At 36.4% G+C, this 19,312-nt stretch overlaps 2 protein-coding genes across 5 annotated transcripts; both read right to left on the bottom strand.

Annotated features, from left to right (window-relative positions):
- Positions 1–1,857: 1,857 nt before the first annotated feature.
- On the bottom strand, positions 1,858–3,738 carry LOC127793762 (protein ALP1-like). Its single transcript, XM_052324469.1, has one exon. The coding sequence runs from the start codon at positions 3,655–3,657 to the stop codon at positions 2,230–2,232; it is 1,428 nt and encodes a 475-aa protein (XP_052180429.1). The 5' UTR covers positions 3,658–3,738; the 3' UTR covers positions 1,858–2,229.
- Positions 3,739–5,189: 1,451 nt separating this feature from the next.
- LOC127794026 (disease resistance protein RPS2) lies at positions 5,190–18,083 on the bottom strand. 4 transcript variants are annotated; one of them, XM_052324887.1, is made up of 5 exons: positions 14,881–18,083; positions 14,478–14,546; positions 13,324–13,388; positions 6,573–6,650; positions 5,763–6,466 (listed from the first exon to the last, which is right to left on the bottom strand). In XM_052324887.1, the coding sequence occupies exon 1, from the start codon at positions 17,590–17,592 to the stop codon at positions 14,905–14,907; it is 2,688 nt and encodes an 895-aa protein (XP_052180847.1). In that variant the 5' UTR covers positions 17,593–18,083; the 3' UTR covers positions 5,763–6,466; positions 6,573–6,650; positions 13,324–13,388; positions 14,478–14,546; positions 14,881–14,904. The 4 variants fall into 4 exon arrangements, with proteins under 4 accessions (XP_052180848.1, XP_052180847.1, XP_052180845.1 ...); XM_052324885.1 differs by having other exon boundaries at positions 6,573–6,640; XM_052324888.1 differs by lacking the exons at positions 5,763–6,466; positions 6,573–6,650 and adding an exon at positions 5,190–5,756.
- Between the last annotated feature and the right edge of the window lie 1,229 nt (positions 18,084–19,312).

Here is a 19,312-nt window from a genome sequence, read left to right as displayed (position 1 = left end):
TGTCACTTTCTCTTTTAGTAACCATGTTGTCTCAACCACCACCATTTCAGGTCCACTTCAACACACACTTACAAATCTGGTTTAGGTTTTCTTATGTTTTATGCTTGCTTTTTATTTCTATTCATTATATAAAACTTAACATATTATTTGCTACTTCTCACTTGCTTTTAGTCTTTTTTTTTATTATTATTTTCTTCTTGTCCCTAAAATCTAATGAATTCCTTGATCATTGTCACTAAATATAGATGAGTCTCTAGAAATTATAGGTTGCAGCTATAACTAAAGCTATCAATAGGTCACGTGACTTAATAATCTAACCTGAACTCGACACAAAATTAATAAGTTTGAATCGACTTTTAATAGGTTTACGTCGTTATTGAATTATTCCAACAAATTTTTTTTTTAAGTTCGGGTTAATAACAAGTCAATTTAAAAAAATCTGAAACTGACCCAATAGCAAGACAGATTTAAATGAGTTCACACAAAACCGAATACAAAAGTTGACTCATGGCTCCTTAATTAAAGTATCTATTAATTTCTAAAATACCCTCCCAACAACTTTATATCTTTTGATATTATAATTATTATATTAAATTTTTTATAATAGATTAAGTTGATATGTGTAGAAACTGCTGTTTTGTCCATATCTATGGTTTAGGAAGTCATCCTAATTATAAAGATGTCAAGTCATCATATCATTTAATACTGAGATGAGATATGTGTGTGCATGCATGAATACCATTTCCTACACTCTTTTCATTGCGGCCGTTTTGATTTTTTCTCACTCTTTCCACCAATTTTTGTTAAGAGTTTTGCTGCCCAACGCACTCAAGTCAAAGGTATATATATATAATGTATTTTATTTTTAATATTAATATATTTTTATTAATTGGTAAAATATATACCGTATTTTAAAATAAAAATATTTAAATACTAAAAGTAAAATAGATTAGATGTACCTTAACGAGAGTGTCGTAGAGCACTCGTTAGCAAAATCTATTTTTGTTTTAAATTTTTAAAAGTTCATTTTAAAGAAAGAATGAAAATGGAATCAATTATTATTATTATTATTTTTTTTTTTGCTGTCATCTTAAAAAAATTAAGAATAAAATTAAAACATATTGTTTGATAAATATATTTTGTAAGTCTAGGTAATATAAATTCGTCTTGCTCGCGTATAAATACATGTAATTTGTTACTTAATATATTATAATTATTTGTGAAAAAACAAACACACATAAACACCATTTGCAATGTCACGTTATATTTGAATACGCGTGATCATGCATGTGAGTAACAAAGATTAGTACGATGAGTATTTTTTTTTTATTATAAAAAGAGTAAAATATGATTATTTAGGTTATTATATGATAATAGAATTAAGTATAATATGATTGACTGGTCGTTACAAAATAAACAATGGCAACCCATTTAGACCTTTAAATTAAGATCATTAGTTATTTAATCTCTTAAATTGGAAGTAACATAAGAGAAGTAGTCATACTACTAAACGTCAAAAATGAATCTTATATTTGTTGGACGAGACGGGGACTATTATTTATTTGACTAACAACACCCACCTTGACCCCTGCTCCAAGTATAATTAAAGATATTATTATTTTAAATTAAAATGAACAACACGGTAGAGTCAAAACATAAATATGCCCGCTAAAACAAAGGAGGCGAACAAGATGGAACAACGCAATCTTCCAATTGAATTCATTGATTTAGGGGATCAGCAAATGAGGCAAGGCAGGGTGAGCCAAATTCTTGGTTAAGCTACTAGCTAAATGGCCAAATAAGGAGGAAACAAGTTGTGGAGCAATGAAGCATCATAAGTTAAAAAGTTTTGACAAATTAATTAAGAATGTCTGTCTATATTCAATAGAAGAGAGCAACCAACAAAAGTAATACCTACCTACCTGTCTATCTATAAGGCTATCTATCTATCTATAATCTGTCCATCCATCCATCCATCCATCAGAAGGAGGAGGTGGAGGCAAACATTATTATTATTATTGCGGAACATGACCAGAACAAGCCATGAAAAAAGAATCACAATCATATATCATGAACAAAATACAAAAACCTATGTCTCTCTCACTATACTGAATGTCACAAACCAACAACCCCATGTTGGCATTTTAAGTTAAGCCAGCAAAACTCAAATGGTATTTTAGGCTTAGGCTGCTGACTTAAGCACTACTAAACAGGGAGGGCTCGATTTCGCTAGAGAAAAGAAGTCCCGGCGAAGTTATGGTGCAAGAGATTGTGAGCAATGTGATCCCTGGTCTGCATCGCCGCCGCAGAAACCACGGCCTTCTCCGGCACCATCTCGTCGTCGAAGAGCTCGAACCGGAGCTCGGGATCGATAGCCTCTCCACTCATTTCGCAGATGTTGTGCAGGACACAGCACGCCCCAAGCACCACTGGCAAGTCCTGCAGCTTCACCTCTGTTCTCTTCTGCAAGCAGCTCCACCGCCCCTTCAGCCTCGCGAAAGCCTCCTTCGCCACCTTCTGAGCCTCCCCAATCTTCTCATTGTAAGCGTGCTGAGCCCAAGTCAGGTTTTGGTGACTATAAGGAACCAAAACCCAGTCCATCAATGAGTACCCGGAATTCCCCACCACCCAAACGTCCTTCAGAAGCCCCCGGTTTGCCCTCTGATAAAGCGCCGACTTCTCCAGGATTTTGTCGTCCGGCATCGAACCAGGCCAGCCGATGCAAACGTCGGTGAAGACTCCCTTCGAATCAACCACTCCTTGGACTGTAATCGAATATGAAGTCTTCTGGTTTCGCTCAGTGTGGCGCTTGTTGAAGTAGGCGGCGACGCTGATTTTTGGTGCGATAATGGGGACGTGTGTGGTGTACATTGCGCCTGCGACACTGGGGATCCCGGAGATCAATTCGAATTCGTCTTTGATTTCCTTCATTTTGGTTTCGCTCGGCCATTGGAGAAACTTCTGCATTAGGACGGTCTTGATCGCGGAGCAGACCTCGAGAACGAGCTTGTGGCAGGTCGAGATGCCCAGGCCGAAGCGCTTCGAGACGAGGCGGAGAGGCTCGCCGGTGGCCAGCCGCCATATGCAGACGGCGACGCGCTGCTTGACGGGGATCGCCATGCGGAGCATCGTGTCCTTCTTCGTCACGGCCGAATCGAGCTCCTGGCAGATCACGTCGAAGGTGGCTCGGCTCATCCGGAAGGCGCGCCGGAATTCCTCTTCCGGGAAATCCGGGCTGTTGCACTGCTCCCACCAGGCCTTCGAGCGGTTCTTCACCCACAGCCGCCGCTGCTGGCCCCCGCCGCCGGATTGGGCGGAGGCGGAGGCTGAGGCTGAGGCATCCGAGCGGTCACTGTTAGCGGCGGCTTCGCTGCGAGCACGCTTGGGGCGGGTCGGCTCGGCCCCTTCCAAATCCGATACCCCTGCCGACTGAAAATTCAAGAAATTGAAATTCTCGTCCATGGGTTGGGGCCTGGGATTGTAATTCATGAAATTGTCGACTTCGTTGAGCAACAGCAATGTGGGTTCGGCGGCCTCGTTCCCTGAGAAGTCCAGGCGGCGCCGCTTCTTGGGGCTACAGTCGTCCCAATCCTGAAACAAGCTGTAGAAACTGGTGTAATCCTCCTGGGTGAGAAACGGAGAGGCGGAGACTTCCATCAAAAGGACGACAAATCTAATGAGAAAAGCGAGCTTGGAATTGAAATGTGAACGAAGAAGACAGTTTGAACTTGGGGAAAATGGGGGAGGCTGGATACATATATGGGGGGTGGGGAAGCGTGTGCGAGAGTGTGAACGCGGTGGAGAAGAAGATTCGGGGAGGTTGAGGAGGCGGTGACTCGGACTTTGTACTTTTTAGGATAATATTAAAACTTGAGCTGGTTGGTTTACGCGGTTGGGGATAGCGCTACGGGGGAACGCCTATTGGGATTCTGCACATGCCCTTTCCTTTCCTCCGCTTGTTTTGTTTTGTTTTGTTTCTTGTGGGCACGTTTAGGGCCCGAAAATTGCCCAGAAACTTCCCGAATATCAGTGGAAAGGGAGCCATTAACTTGAAAAAACATCCTACACATTACATAACTTAAGCTTTCCAAGTTAAAAAAAAAAACTAATTTGTTATTATTCTATTAAAGAAAAATCTTTATGAAAGGGATTTTCAGTATTTTAGATAAAATTTAAAAACAGCATCAACTGTTTCTCTTTCTGGGTGAATTCATAAAACTGTTAAAATCAGCTGAATTTGAGAGATTTATACACATTTTAGGGTCTTTTAATTTCAAAAATTAGATTAACTGGGTATTTAATTTGATTCTAAAAATAACACCAACTCTAAATATACTCGAGAAAATGTAATCTAGTCATATAACAATAAAATAAAATTATTTATAATAAAGTAAGTAAATGCGGAGCTTATTAAAAATAAATTATATCTGACATAACTACAATATATATATTATTGTACATACATGGAACGAAGATTGCTAAACATGCTTAATTGAAGGGTGCACAAAATAAAATAATACATCAAGTATCATCATAGATATACAAATAAAAAAAAGGGTTAAAACTTATGATATTAGCCAACTATCTCTAATAATATTAAGATTTGACATCATGATGATAATAATATTAATTTTCAGCCTTGGTGAGGACGGAGTAGTTTTATATTATTATTATTATTATGATCTATTAGTTAACTAATTCTTACGCGCGCTCTTTCTCTCTCTCTCCATCCCTTTCAAAAAGAATAATGTCTATTAAATCTAACTCAATTTGAATTTAACTAAAGTTGTTTGTATTGTGGAGAGTATTTAAATAAAAATGAAAGAAAACAACCATAATGACCTTTAAAGAGAATTTAAACCGAAATATGATCAGTGCCATAAACACATTAGTCCAATTTATCGGTAATATTTATTAAAATAAGTAAGATAAAAATTTATCAAAATAATTTATTTGTAAAATTTAAAATAAATTATTCGAATAAGAGAAAATAATAAATTTATATTAAAAGTTCAACATAAGAATTCATATAATTTTTTTAAAAAAAATAATTAAAAATAATTTTATTTGATATATTTTTCATATTCATTTTTTAATTTATATTTAAATTAACAAAAAAGTACTTAAATATATAGCGTAGTGATCGTCTTCTGTGGCCGGCAGAGCCTATGAATTTCATTGCACGCGCATGATGACAATCAGTACAAAGTACATTCAATGGTGATTAGCTAAAGAGAAAACACTTACAGTACATTCAATGATTCCATATATTTATCTTCTATTCTATATATTCTTACTGTTGCCGGCGCAGCATAATTTCATTTCATTTCAAACAAACGCAACCATAGCAATTCCCTGACCCTCCCATTAATTGACTCCAAACGCGAACCACAATTTCGCCTTATTCCATTGGAGCAAATAATCAAACACAGAAAAGGCAACAATTGCAAACTATTTGTTCGACCTTCTACGTAATTGGCACCCATCTGAACACAATAAATTGCTGGAAGAAGTGCACTGCACGATAAATGATAACGGAGGCGATCCTGAAATCAGATTTCACAGCGAGAAGATGACGTTGTAATCTTACTTACCCGGAGACCGCTGGTCGCGTCAAGCAGTCCACCGTCGATGCAAGCATAGAAAGAGAGAGAGAGAAGAGGGGGGGAGGGGGGGTCGTAAAATAAGGAAATCGTAAGCCCCGGAGAGCCCATATCGTGACCACCAATTGACGGATGAAGTTAAATGGGCAAAACCTGAAAGGAGACGAGGATCAAGGGACAATGGAAAAGGGATGAGCCCAATGCCAATTTCAACGTGAAATCCGAAGTTCAAAAATTGAGTAATGCGAGATTCATGATTCGCGGCAATGTTATTAGTCATGTGTCGCAGCATTTTCATTAGAGAAGATAATAAGTAGAGAAAATAATAATACATGATGTCTTTAATTTTCTCTAATGAAAAAACGTCAAATGACTTATCACATCGTAATCAGTTATGATTTTTAAAATTTTTCTTAAAAATTTTAAAGTTCACCAAAGGAATGTTGTATTAGTATTAGTGGGCAGTCAAGATTTAAATTGGATTTCCAAATTTGACTAATTAGCTTTTGATTTTATTTTTATTTAGCAAGTCGTTTAGTTAGGTCTAAAAATATTATACGACATGAATATAAGAATGTTTAATTATTAATATATGTATACCAATTCACGCACATACTAATTGTATCTAAATAATTACGATATTATGAGCTTCACCCAACATTCGCCTACTGCTCTTACTTCAAACCCAACCCTTTACCTACCTACATAAACTCATAAGAATAACCTCTGCAGTCTGCAACTACTTAACCAATTAGAAAAACAAATGAAGAAACTCTACTTAATTACCGTCTGCAACTACTTAACCATTTGTGTATATATGTATAGCCAGCCTTGCGAAAGACCGAGCAAGTCCCTTCTAATTTCTGCAACATAAAACAAGCTACCCATCTGTTAACCATCCAAAATCACTTCACAAGAGGGTCAAAAATCATCGTAGCTAATTAAGGCCACCAAGTTTTGAGCGCTTACTTTGCATGTGGGTTCTTTTTTTGACGAATAGGGTGTGCGCGAGAGCTCTTAACTTATCCTGTGCACACCTGAAATTAGCTGTCATGAAAGAGTTGTTTCGATGATAAAACCAAAAAAAAATGGGCACTCGCAAAGAGAGAGAGAGAGAGAGATGGCGGGTGACAGAGAGAGGGTGAGCACATAGAAAACTTCAAGCAGGGAACTTCCATGCAGGGAGCGTATGTGCCCACTCTCTTCTGTCACCTCCTTCAACAATAGCTCAGCATATACAATGTATATATATTATTTATAACATGAACCATATGAACTGTTGATAGATCACGAGAGAGAGAGAGAGCAGCTTGAAGCAGTGAAAATTAATTCTGTGTGCAAGCCCAAAAGGTTGCTGGCTGCTGCTGGCTGCTGGTAGCTAGGCTATAGTAATTGGTGTGGAAGAAGAAGAAGAAGAGGAGGAGGAGGAGGAGAGGAGGAGGAATTGATTTGATTGTGTAAGAGAAGCGATATGGTTTTATACATATATATAGGAGAGAGTAGGAATGAAAGGGTAGCAATTGCGTGTATGGAATTAACTAAGATCACATATTATTTTATATATGCTCTGGGCACTCGCTGATGACTCCCTCACTGCTCTATGACTAGCCATGAAAAGAAAAAGAAACCCTAGTACACATATTTATAAAATTAAATTAATTCCCCTAGCTAGCAATGTATCTCAAACCATCTCTTCTCTGCGCTCAATCAGCAGCCACCCATCTGTGCCAATCAAAAGGGTGACAATTCATATCAGTTGCTCCTCCTTAATTAATTAATTACTCTTCCAGTTATGTTAATGCTTCCATAGACAAGAACTAGCTGATAATTAACTACAAATTAAATTCTTCTTCTAGTTTTAAACAATTTTCTGATATCAAAAGGACATGATAATTGTAATTAATTTTAGAGCCGTAATAAAATGTTGAGCTACATTTTTTTGTACAAAAAAATTTATTAAGAGTTTCTCTCTCTTTGCACTCCAATTGGTAAAATATTGAGACAATACTATTCACAAGAGAAACTCAATGCTTGAAAATTGAGAATTTTTTTTTAAAAGATTTTACATGAGCAACATTAAACATTGATACGATACCACTTCATATAAAAAAACACAATAATAATAAATTTTATAATATCCACACAATATTAAAATTAAAAATACCTCAAATTTAATGTTATTTAATAATATATATATATATATATATATACTTAGGGATGAGAGAAAGAATCATCTTACCCACAACTCTAAATTCCTAATAAATATATGTATACCCAAACTCAACCTTATTGAGATCCGCCACCTACTTTATAAACTATACTTTAATTATGTTAGGCCACAAACTAAGAATCAAATACATAACTTTTTGGTTTTTTATTGACCACCAATGAAATGTTCGACAAAATACAAAAAAAGAAAATCTATCCCAAATAAGGACATACATCGAGAAAAAAGCTCAAGATGAAACTCGACAAAAGAGCATAATGACAAGATCCAACCAACCAATTCATGTGTAGGCAAGCACAACAACTAAAAACTAAACAAAACTAAATAAACATACACAAACTACAAAAGCCTTCACAAACAATACCTAAGCACTGATCCACAAAAGGCCACCATTGTCAAAACTAACATGCACCATCACCACCACCACCAACAACAACAAAGACAAAGGTACACAAATAGCAACATGGTGATATGAAATATCTTCAAACTTCACCCCTTATAGAGAGAATACATAAGTAAAGAAAAAAAGATATTCCAAACACTCTGAGATTTGAATTGATAAATAAATTATATCTTTATCATTCTTTGTATTGAGGCAACTAAATTTAAATTAATGGCAATCTAAACCCTTATGCTCCATTAATTAGCACAGTTATATACATATATATATATGCAGGAAAGACTTACAAAAAAAGAAAGAAAGAAAGAAAGAAAGAAATTAAGGAAGGCTATGCAGATATTTTGTGAAGAGGTATAGATCGCATAGTCATAAGTGAAATACGGAGTGTGCTTAAATATACAATAACACAGCAGCACATATAGCCAAAGTTAATTAGAAACATTATTTTGCATTCCTTGGATTCTAATAAGTTCACCTCTTACAAACAATTTAGTTTGTTTCACTGGATTCTGCATGTTTTCGACGACAGAAAATGGTAAAAAAGAATAAAGAAAAGAAAAGAAGAACAAAAATCGAAGAAGGGCTTTACTGTATCAAATTTGAAGTCAAGGAATATTATGTATTGGCGGAATACAAAATTAAGGAGAATAATAGAAAGACACATTTTCATCCTCCTTTCCATGGAAATCAACCAATTAGTTCTTGACATGAGTCTAATTCAAACACCATGCAAGCTTTACTTTGGGCACAATGGAAGAATATTTACCATGCGTAAAGTGGCACAAAGTATATATGTTTTACATTAATTAAACTTGAATAAATGCCCAACAACCATAGAATTAATTAAAATGTGCTCGATCCTTGATTATTAATATATATGTTGCTGCCAAAGTGCAGCATGGGTTGAAATACGTCATCCCTTTCTAGAATTCCCCTTTATTGCTTGATACGGTTTTAGATTAAGCTCGATTAAGGTAATCTTAATGCCAAAGCATATTCGATACCGAGCAATATGTAACGATAATTCCTCGAGTACTTTAAACTCAGCCATAATCAAACATCCTTCCAGATTGTTTAATTTGTCTCTCTAATTTTCTTCTGTATTGGATATTGTTATACATATACAAATATATGGATGTGGCCATGTGGAATAGGAGAAGAGGCAAATCATTAGTTAGGGGACAATATTGTCGCAAATAAAATTCTACATGGTGAGTGATGTTGCTTGACCTGGCCTTGATGATGAACAAGAAATTAATTGAGGTCCCGTTGCAGTGTAAAAGACAGTCAAAATATTTGCAACCATCAGATAAAAGATGCCTCGAGTTGAGTCAAGTAGACTATTCGATATTAAAGTCAAGATTTTGGCTTTGGTTAACTAGCAAGAAGTTAACAAAAATCAGGAGTATAAATAATGCTTAACAAAAACCACGTCTAATATATTTTCCATATTTATTCTTTTTATACTTGAGGGTCTTTCGATTCAGATATGAATATCTGTCAATTATTTTAAGGGCTAGTTTGGCTAAACTTTTTTTAGCAGCGTTTAAGCTGGGTAGTGTTTAAGTAGTTAATAGCGTTTAAATTGGGTAGGGTTTAAATTGATAATGTGTTTGGGTAGATATACTTTTAAGTTATCAACAATGAATATTTATGTGTTTGGTTTATAAAAGCTGATAAGCTATCAAAATTTGACAAAAAGACTAAAATAGACATATAGCTCAATAATAGAAATAAAATTAAAAAATATATTAAATTTTAATAAAAAATTAAATATATTAATATAACATACATTAATATTTATAATACATATATGTTAACATGTATACATATATATTTAACTATATATTAATATATGTTATATATATATATATACATACACAATGAACCACAACAATGGAGGCAACGAGATTGGCAAATGGAGATAAGGGGATTGGTAGATGGGGGCAACGACGACCGCGAGAGAAGGTGGCAATGGAGGCCACGGAGACGACGGACGACGAGCTGGGGCGACGGCGACAGCTGGGGTGCTAGACACGGACGACGAGCAACGAGGGTAGCTGGGGTGACGTCGAGGGCGATTGCAGCGGACGACGTGACTGTTGGCTGTAAAAGAAGGTCTGGCAGCAGGGGAATGGCGTTGCAGAGGATGAAGAAGATGGGGGTATGGATTGAAAATATGAAGAATATATGAGGGTAAATCCATAAATGAATTGGTCAACTAAGCTTTTAAAGTATGAGCTTTTGCAAAAGCTGGCCGCAGATGGCTTTCTTCAAACGCTGTTGGAGTAGCGTTTAAGCTACCCAGTGTAAATGCTTTTAAATACATCCAAACACTATAATAGCTTTTCTTAAAAGCTTATAAGCTGTTAATACAGCTTAAAAACGATCAAACCGCATAGCCAAACGAAGCCTAAATAATGAGAAAAACCAACTGTTACGTTAACCGTTGTGAAAAAATATTTGCTTATCATATCTTAAAAACACACCTCTCAACGATATATTAACAATGCAAGTATTTAAGTTCATTATTTTTTAACAGTGAAAAAATAACTATTAGTTATCATTAATCTTTTGAACGCATTCAAATGTTACATGCAACTTAAATAATATTTAAATAAAACTTATTTAACACACCAATTATATTAGGATGAGGATAATGTTATTTTCTACTCACATTAGCATGCTGCCACTTAGAGCAAGACCAACATTTATTTTGGCCACACCTAAACTGGCTATCAATTTATTAGTGTTGGGAGGTATTTTGGAGTTTTAATTGCTTGCTTTCGTCCCTAATTAAAAGCATGAAATTTGTTTGGTTCAAAAGTATAATTATATTCCTAGCTTCTTTTTTTTTTTTTCTTAGAACTCTAAACTTTTCGTGATTCCAAATATGATTTTAAATTGTGCAAAATTACTAATTTAAACACCTGACCAACAAGTGACATGCACAGGTGCTGACGTGGTAGTTTTCTGACGTCTCATCGGCTCTCTCTCACTAGCTTCTTCTTAACTTCCTCTCTCTCTCTATGGTTGTGTCTCATCTTTTTCTGGCATCTCCTCTAGTTGTGTCTCATTCTGCTGCATCTCCTGCAAGAAAATGCTACCCTCAAACTAGCCCCACTTTCAATCTCCCTATACGATAGGGTATTTATCAACTCATGTACGTCAATGACCCATCTAACCCAACCAGACAACGTAGCTCAATTGGAGATGTAGAAGACGCCGAATAAAGAGAAGATACAGTTGGAGAGAAAGAGAGAGTTGAGAAAATGCCAAAAAACTATCACATCAGTAGGGATGTGCAAAAAATCGGATAAACCAGATTTAACCGAATCGAACCGACCGAACCGGTCAGTTCGGTTAGGTTAGCCATAATACACAGTTCGATTTCGGTTATTTATTTTAAAGAAAAATCTGTTCTTCGGTTCGGTTCGGTTATTTTGATAAAAATAGCCCAAAATCGAACCAAACCGTGGAATAAACCGTGACCCCCCTTCCCCGCGGGAACCGAATCGTGACCCCCCCCCCCCCACGCAGGCCCAGCACCCCATGTCTCACTGCCATTTCATTTTCTCTTCGTCACTCTCTCTCTCTTCCTCTTCCTCTCCCTCACCATTTCATCCCAGATCTAGCCGCTGGAGAAGACGTCGCCGTCGCCGATGGAGAAGACGAAGACGAAGGCTCTTGCTATTCGAGGCTTCGTACTTCGTAGATCAGAGAGAAGAGAAGACCCAAAAGGCGGAAGGATCGAACCGATCCTTGGTCCTTCCGTTTGCTCTCCCCCATTGTCTCTGACTCTCCTACACGGCGGCACCATCGCCCCCTCCGATGCCGTCATCAACGCCAATGCGATGCTTCCTCTCTACCTTTGACGCCGACTTGGACCTCTGACACAGTCACACAGCAACGCCGACTTCAACGCCTACGATGAGTGCATCTCTCTCTCATCCGATTTCCACCACTGTGCTCGCCCTTCGGTAAGTTTTTGGCAACTTCTATTTTTCTAGAAACTTGTTTGAGTTTGTTAACTATGGAATTAATTTTTAGATTTACAAAAAACCAACCGTCCGATCAAAGTCATTTTTTGATATATGAATCACCATGGTTGGGGGAATCCAATGATCAGTTCCGATCATTGGAATCACTGGTCGGCCAGGTGGCCGGCGATAACAGATGCTCGGTCTCTTTAGTATTCTAGGTTGGTTCGGTTTTCGGTTCAGTTCGGTTATCATGATTTAGGTTTCGGTTAGTTCGGGTTTCGGTTAGTGGGGTTAGTCGATTCGGTTCGGTTTGTAATTTTCAGGCGGTTCGGTTCGGTTATAATCGATTGCACACCCCTACACATCAGTGTGCATGCATATCACTTGTTAGTCAAGTGTTTAAATGAATGATTTTGCATAATTCAGGAATGCATTTGGAATCACAAAAAAATTAAGAGCATAAATATGCTTTTGACTTAAGTTTAGGGATACATTTGAAATCACGAAAAATTTAAGGTTCCATAAGAAAAATCGTAAAAATTCAGGGGTACAAAAATATGATTTTTGCCAATTTGTTATCTTTTTCTACAATAACAATGCTTATAATCAATAAAAGAGCAACTATGGTGCTCTGGGATTCTAACTAATTCGCGAATCGCGACTAGTCATTTTTTATAGGCCATGAAATGCTTGGGCATATAGTGGTAGGGCACTCTACTCTTTGGGAATGTCAAAAATCCACTTTCAGAAAGTTCTTCTCTATTGATTGTTAATTGCAAGTTATTCATCAATTGGAGCATCTTATGGGAAAAAACAGAATGAAACATTTGATGTCTTTTCTGATCATTGTCCTTAAACAAATAAGGACTCCACTTGTAATGCTCCCAGGAAATACAGCAAGATGTTTGGATGCCCAGAAATCCCTAGGAAAATCTGAAAAACCGATTCCACTTTGCAACTCACACCTTTTCTTTTTTGGTGTTTCTGTGATGCTTGCAGACCCAGACCATTAATTGCCAGGTTTGCAATTTTATAAAAATACAAAATACTATGAAAAGCAATTTTATATCGAAACAGTAAGTATAGATTGTAGTGCCGGTAGGTACTTACCCATTTACAGTCCACGAGAGCAGAGAAGAGGGAAGATGGATGGGTCTGTATGGATCTTGGAAAATCTGGAAAAAAAAAAAAAAGAAAACAAAAATGGCTGGATGAGAAATAACATTGATTTGGGTATTCAACTAGCAAGTAAAACAAATTCACAATTAAGTAGTTGGATCGGAGTCAAACTGAGATATATTTTTATAAAATAATATATATCTTAATTAGAACGATGCTATAAGAACTTAAAAAATAAAATTCATTACATAACACTTGATAGATTCTAAAATGTATTAAGTATCAGTGTCCTACAACTAGAAAAAGTTAAACAATCATAACATAAATTGATGATGAAAATAAAACAAAACTCAAGATCAAGTATTTAAATTACAAAAAAAAAAAAAATTATTCATGTAATAACAACAGTATATTTGATATTCAAATAGTTAACATCAACTCTTTTTAAATATCTCAAATTATTATTATATTTTTTAACATATAAAAAAATGAAAAACCAAAAATCACATTGGCCGATTCACCCATTTAACCACAAATCACAATTCACTAAAAGAGCAGGTATATTTTAATGGGAATAACGAACAAGAAGACTTTGGTGGTGAAAGGTTATCTTTGAAGAAAGTAAACATCTCTAACCTTAAATGTTAAAAGTAATTACATGAAATCTGTGTAAAAATGCCCAAAACTACAAGATCTGCATGAAATTTACTCTTTTTAAGTTTCATTAACTGAGGTCCGCTACAAACATATTGAAATGAAAAATTAATAAGAGAAGAAAGAAGAGTCTAAAGTGACTATTTTTTTTGCCAACAAATATTTAGTTTGATAATATGAATTGATGATGGGTAAACTTGCAGTTACTTCTCAAATAATGTAACTGGGTCAGGTGAACTACTGGGACTGGCATTTTGCCATGATTGAGTTGGAACTTGGAAGTCTTTGCAAAACATTTCTAAGTAAAATTTGAATTTTGATGAACAATTAAAAACTACAGATAAAAAGAAAAGGCGGAGAGAGATGATAATAAAACGGTCACAATAAAAAAGTGACAAGAAATGGAGACAAATTTAGGAAGGCTGTGAGCTGATAATAAAAGCTCGAACCACAAGGTTGAATTTTTAAGCAAGAAACGAAAAGCGGTTTACCTGCACTCGGTGGGACGCTAAATCCATCAATCTTCACTCTGATTGTAAAAAGAGTAATCGGTTAAACACCTGAATAAATAAGTGAATAAAGTTAAAATCAATAACTCCAAATATTCAAGCTGAAGTAACTAGATTTCAGCTAAAACTAATCACTACTTTTATCTAGCAAACAAGCTCAGTGGGCTGAGCAAAGCTTGAACCTGGAAGAAGATAACCAAGTAAGCTTGGAAGGATGGATTAGGTTCATGAAAATGCAACTAAATAGGAGGTCTCAGGTGACAAATGCATAGACATTGAAGTTTGATGACAGATAGTTTTCAAATCGGAATGGAAAAATTAATGGCTGAAGCGTGGGTTCTCTCTCAAATTGAGCTCTAGTAGTAGTAGAAAGGAATACACATACCCTGAGTTATCACTCTATGCTTCATCATATTGCCATGAAGCGGGGAAGCAAAAGGGGATTGGTGGCATCTTCATCCCACTCCAAGTTATCCCACCACTCCTTGTCGCCATAAACAGTTGGTAGGGTTGAGGGGTTAGAAGCTCTCAGTGGCAGTTTCTTCAGCTTTGCACAACCACTAACCGCAATTTTCTCTAGAGAAGGAAAATCCACTGCTCGTTGGGAGATACTTTCCAGTTCTGGGAGATCCCGTATGGATATAATTCTAAGGCATGGAAATGCCTCCGGCCCTGCCTCTGATTCTCCCTGCCCACTGATCACTTCTTCCATTTCTTGGCAATAAAACAAATAAATCATTTCAAGCTTTGGCAGGCCTAATATCCAGGAAACATTCTTCAATTTGTCGCAGTACCAAATGTTGATGGAGCGAAGACTTCTTAGGCATCCTTGACTTACTGGATTCGTCCAGATTGCGGTCAGGTTGGGAAGGCCATACAATGCAAGAACTTCAAGGCTAGGCAGCCAATTCTTACCAGGCCCCAAGCCAATTTCCAAGTGCTTCAGGTCACAGCAATTGTTAATGCTAAGCCTTCTTAATCTTTCACCATCACTAGGAAAGGATGATAATTGCAAATAAGACAGCCCTTCACACTCTTTGATGTATAAATATTGTATACATTTAAGTAAGGAGTTAAAAGCAGAGAGCTTCTTCAGGGTAACCAATTCTGTTACTGTGATCCCTATGCTGGTCAGATGTCTTAAACAGTCCAAGTCCCCCAACCTTACTTCAATATTGCCCTCACATTCCTGCATTTCCCAACCACCATAACTGTAATACAAATTCAAGACCCTCAACTGAGAGAGTCCAGATATAGCCTCCCGTGGAATAGTTCTTAGGTAACGGGTGCGCTGCAGATCCAAATGTCTTAACTTAGTCAGAAATCCAAGCTCTTTAGGCAGTGTACTTAACTTGGTCCCTGACAGATCAAGATAATGCAGCTCAGCTAATTGGCATATACTTGCTGGGATGTATCTAAGACTGGTGAACGATAAATCCAGAACTCTGAGCACAGGCATAGATTGGAAAACCTCGTATGAAATTTTGTTCAAACAGCTGTTCCATTGGAGCAGCAAGGTTGATAAATGGGGACAGAAAGGTATTCCTAATAATTCAGTGATTCCATTATCCAGTAACGAAATTCTATGTGCCGCTTCCCAGTTTTCAACACTGGGTACCACAGTCAATCCTAAACTCGCCTGTACAATAAATCTATTCTCAGGGTCAGAAGCTATCCACAAGGCAAAGCTTCGGACAACATCATGCATCTTTACCTGGGTATGCACTTCACCAGTTTCCAGTAAGCAAGCTCCTTTTAGGGATCCTATGAGAGCATGCCCCATATTGTGTACATTATCACCATGGGAGCTATCCAAAATACCTTCACCAATCCAATATTCTATAAGTTGTCCTTTCTCAATAGAATAGTCCTCGGAGAATAAGGAACAATACAAAAGGCATGATCTCAATATGTCATTGTCCAAATTGTCATAACTGAATTTCAATAAATTGAAAACATCTCCCATACCCCGTAATTCTGATGGAGACTTGTTTAACACTTCAATGGCATACTTCCACTCTTCCTCAGTCTCTTTGTTGGCCATAGCCCTTCCAGTAGTTATTAGAGCAAGTGGTAAGCCTCCACATTTTCTAATGATGGCCTCTGCGTGAGATTGAATGGAGGGTGAACTCAAGATCCCAATTCTACCTACCTTCTCATAAAAGAGTTGTCTTGATTCTTTCTCTTTTAAGAATTCAACCTTGAGCTTGCATTGAGCATCCATATCACTGCATACGTCCACAGAACGTGTAGTGAATATTGCCTTGCATTTGTTTTGCTTGTTGGGAAGAGGAATTCCAATATTCTCGAGGACAATTCCTTCCCAAACATCATCTAACAAAAGCAAGAACCTTTTTTTCCTCATGACTTTGTATATCTTTGAAGCTATCTGCTCCGGGTGCTCAGTTTCATCCCAAGACATGCCCAACCTTACCACTATAGCCTCTTGTATCTTTTCAGCAATAACATCTTTCGAGACAACAATCCAGATCACCAGATCAAAATCGTGGTTCAATGTTAGAAGTTCATTATTTATGTATTTCAAAAGAGTGGTCTTTCCAGCCCCTCCCATACCATAGATTCCCATAACGCCAGCATCATCTTCCCTGAGAAATTGTCTCGCTTTCTCTAACATTGATTCCAAGCCGATGGCAGGCCTAGTCGGCATCTCCTCAACAGTAGGAGGGAGAGATCCATCAGCCACAATGACATCCAAAGCTCCTTTTCCCCTGAGTTTATTTATTTCCTTGAGCTGCATAGAGACTTTCTTGCCAAGCTTGTATCGAGAGGCAAAACTTGCAGTAGAGCACCAAAAACATCGCGTTGGCCGTCCAAAATCTTGTATGATCAAGCTTATTTCAGCTTCAATGGCATCAAATCTTTCTAGCCACTTCCTCACTTGGTTTGTACGCGTTAATCCCTCCAACTCTGCTAGATAAATTCTTCTCTCTAAGTCATTGCGGACAGCCTTCGCTTCTTCCAGTGCAATTCTGAGAGAGCGAACGCTGCCGTCCAAGTTGACAAAATGGCTAATCTTTCCAACAAAATATTTGCCTAAGCTAATAACATCCTTGATAACAGGAGCCATAAGATCCATCGTCTCTATTGATGATCAGAATCAATTTTTGCAAGAATCTTTAGAGAAATTTGATGGATGCAACCAGCTGCCAACCACCATTATTGACATTTCAACGGTAGACTTGCATTTTTCTATTCCACCACAGAAATTTCCACCTCATTTCTGTTCATGATTTTCCTAAAAAACTCTCCAATTATACCTGCAATTATTGAGTCCCAGTGGTTTGACATTGACGACCGGCCCTGCACTTCTCCATTCCTCCACTGAAATTTCCACCTCTTTTCTCTCAGACTTGCAATTACTGAGCTCTAAGGATTTGACATTCACAGATTCGCTCGAGGAAGACACGTGTTTGGAAACTAGGTTTTCCAAGCCATGAACCGTTGAAATGATCAGGATGGAGAGGAACAGAGAAGCCTCCACCCCTGTTCCAGAAGTTGAAGCTTTCACTAATGCTTGTGGCCCGTTTGGGAATTTCATCGAACAATTTAAGTCATCAACCCCCCCCCCCCCCCCCCCCCCCCCCCGGGATCCCCTCTAACAGTCAACAGAGAGCAAGTCTTTCCACTGTGAAAATCGTAGTCCCAAAGCAGGCAAGAAATTTAACCTATCATTCCCTCTAACGCATTGTTATATTATATTGTACGGAAATACTTCATGAAAGTTATTTTTTTGTTTTTGAAACGTTTTATATTCTTATTTTAACCTTTATTTATATTTATTTTTTATAAAAAAATATCTGTTTCTACGTTTCCATTTTCTATCAAAAACATTTCCAATTTTCGTTTTCGTACAACATAGTTGTTATATTATCATCCTCAAATGACATAATATTTATTTAACGTGAATAAATTAAGAAAAAAATACGTAGATTGTGGTAGCCATACGCTCACCCCTCCATATAACTTCATGTTGGGCAACATAACAAAACTGGTTTCGATGCTCTTTAAAGTTGAAAATTCATCAATCAGTTTTAAATTTTAAAAATTAATTACAAACTCCTTGTATATCTTTTAAACTTTTAATATTTAGACAAACGCCCCTAATTTTTTATTTTTTACAAAATTAATCTCTCAACCTTCCTAAAATAATCCAAGAAAAATTTGACAAAAATAAAAAGGTTCAAAGGTGTTTAAGTTAAATAACTAAAATTTAAATATATAAGCTAAATACTCATAGTTTTAGCGATATACAATTAATTTTCTTAATGCCATCAACAAAATATTAAGACATTGTGGTTAATTTTAGAAAGTGCAATAATTAATTGGACAAAATTTAAAAATTAAGAAAATGTTGAACTAAATAACTAAAACTAAAATGACACATAGTTAATTTATATATTTTTAGTAAATTATATGAATTATCACTCCATTTTTTAGAAATTAGTATGCATTGCATGCCTTAGACTTAATAAGTTTAAATCTTTTAAATATTTGTCAAAGTTATAATTTCAAAAACACTTTTATTTAACTATAATGTAATTAGTTGTGTTGTAAACCTAAAGATATACGTGCGTAATTTTAATTTAAATATTATAATATAAAAATTAAAAAAATCACAAATCATTCAAGAGATTTGCCTAAATTACACCACTCATTTACGTGTTTTAAAAAATAACAATGATATCTATTAACTCTTGTTATTTAATTTCAATTTTTTTTTTGTTGTCTATAGTTTGCCATTAAATTCGCTGTGAGCATCCAAAGTATTCAAATTTTTTAATTATATTTCTCAATAT

Source organism: Diospyros lotus, chromosome 2, assembly GCF_014633365.1.
Source record: "Diospyros lotus cultivar Yz01 chromosome 2, ASM1463336v1, whole genome shotgun sequence".
Lineage (NCBI taxonomy): Eukaryota > Viridiplantae > Streptophyta > Magnoliopsida > Ericales > Ebenaceae > Diospyros > Diospyros lotus.
This window is presented reverse-complemented; position numbering and strand designations above follow the sequence as displayed.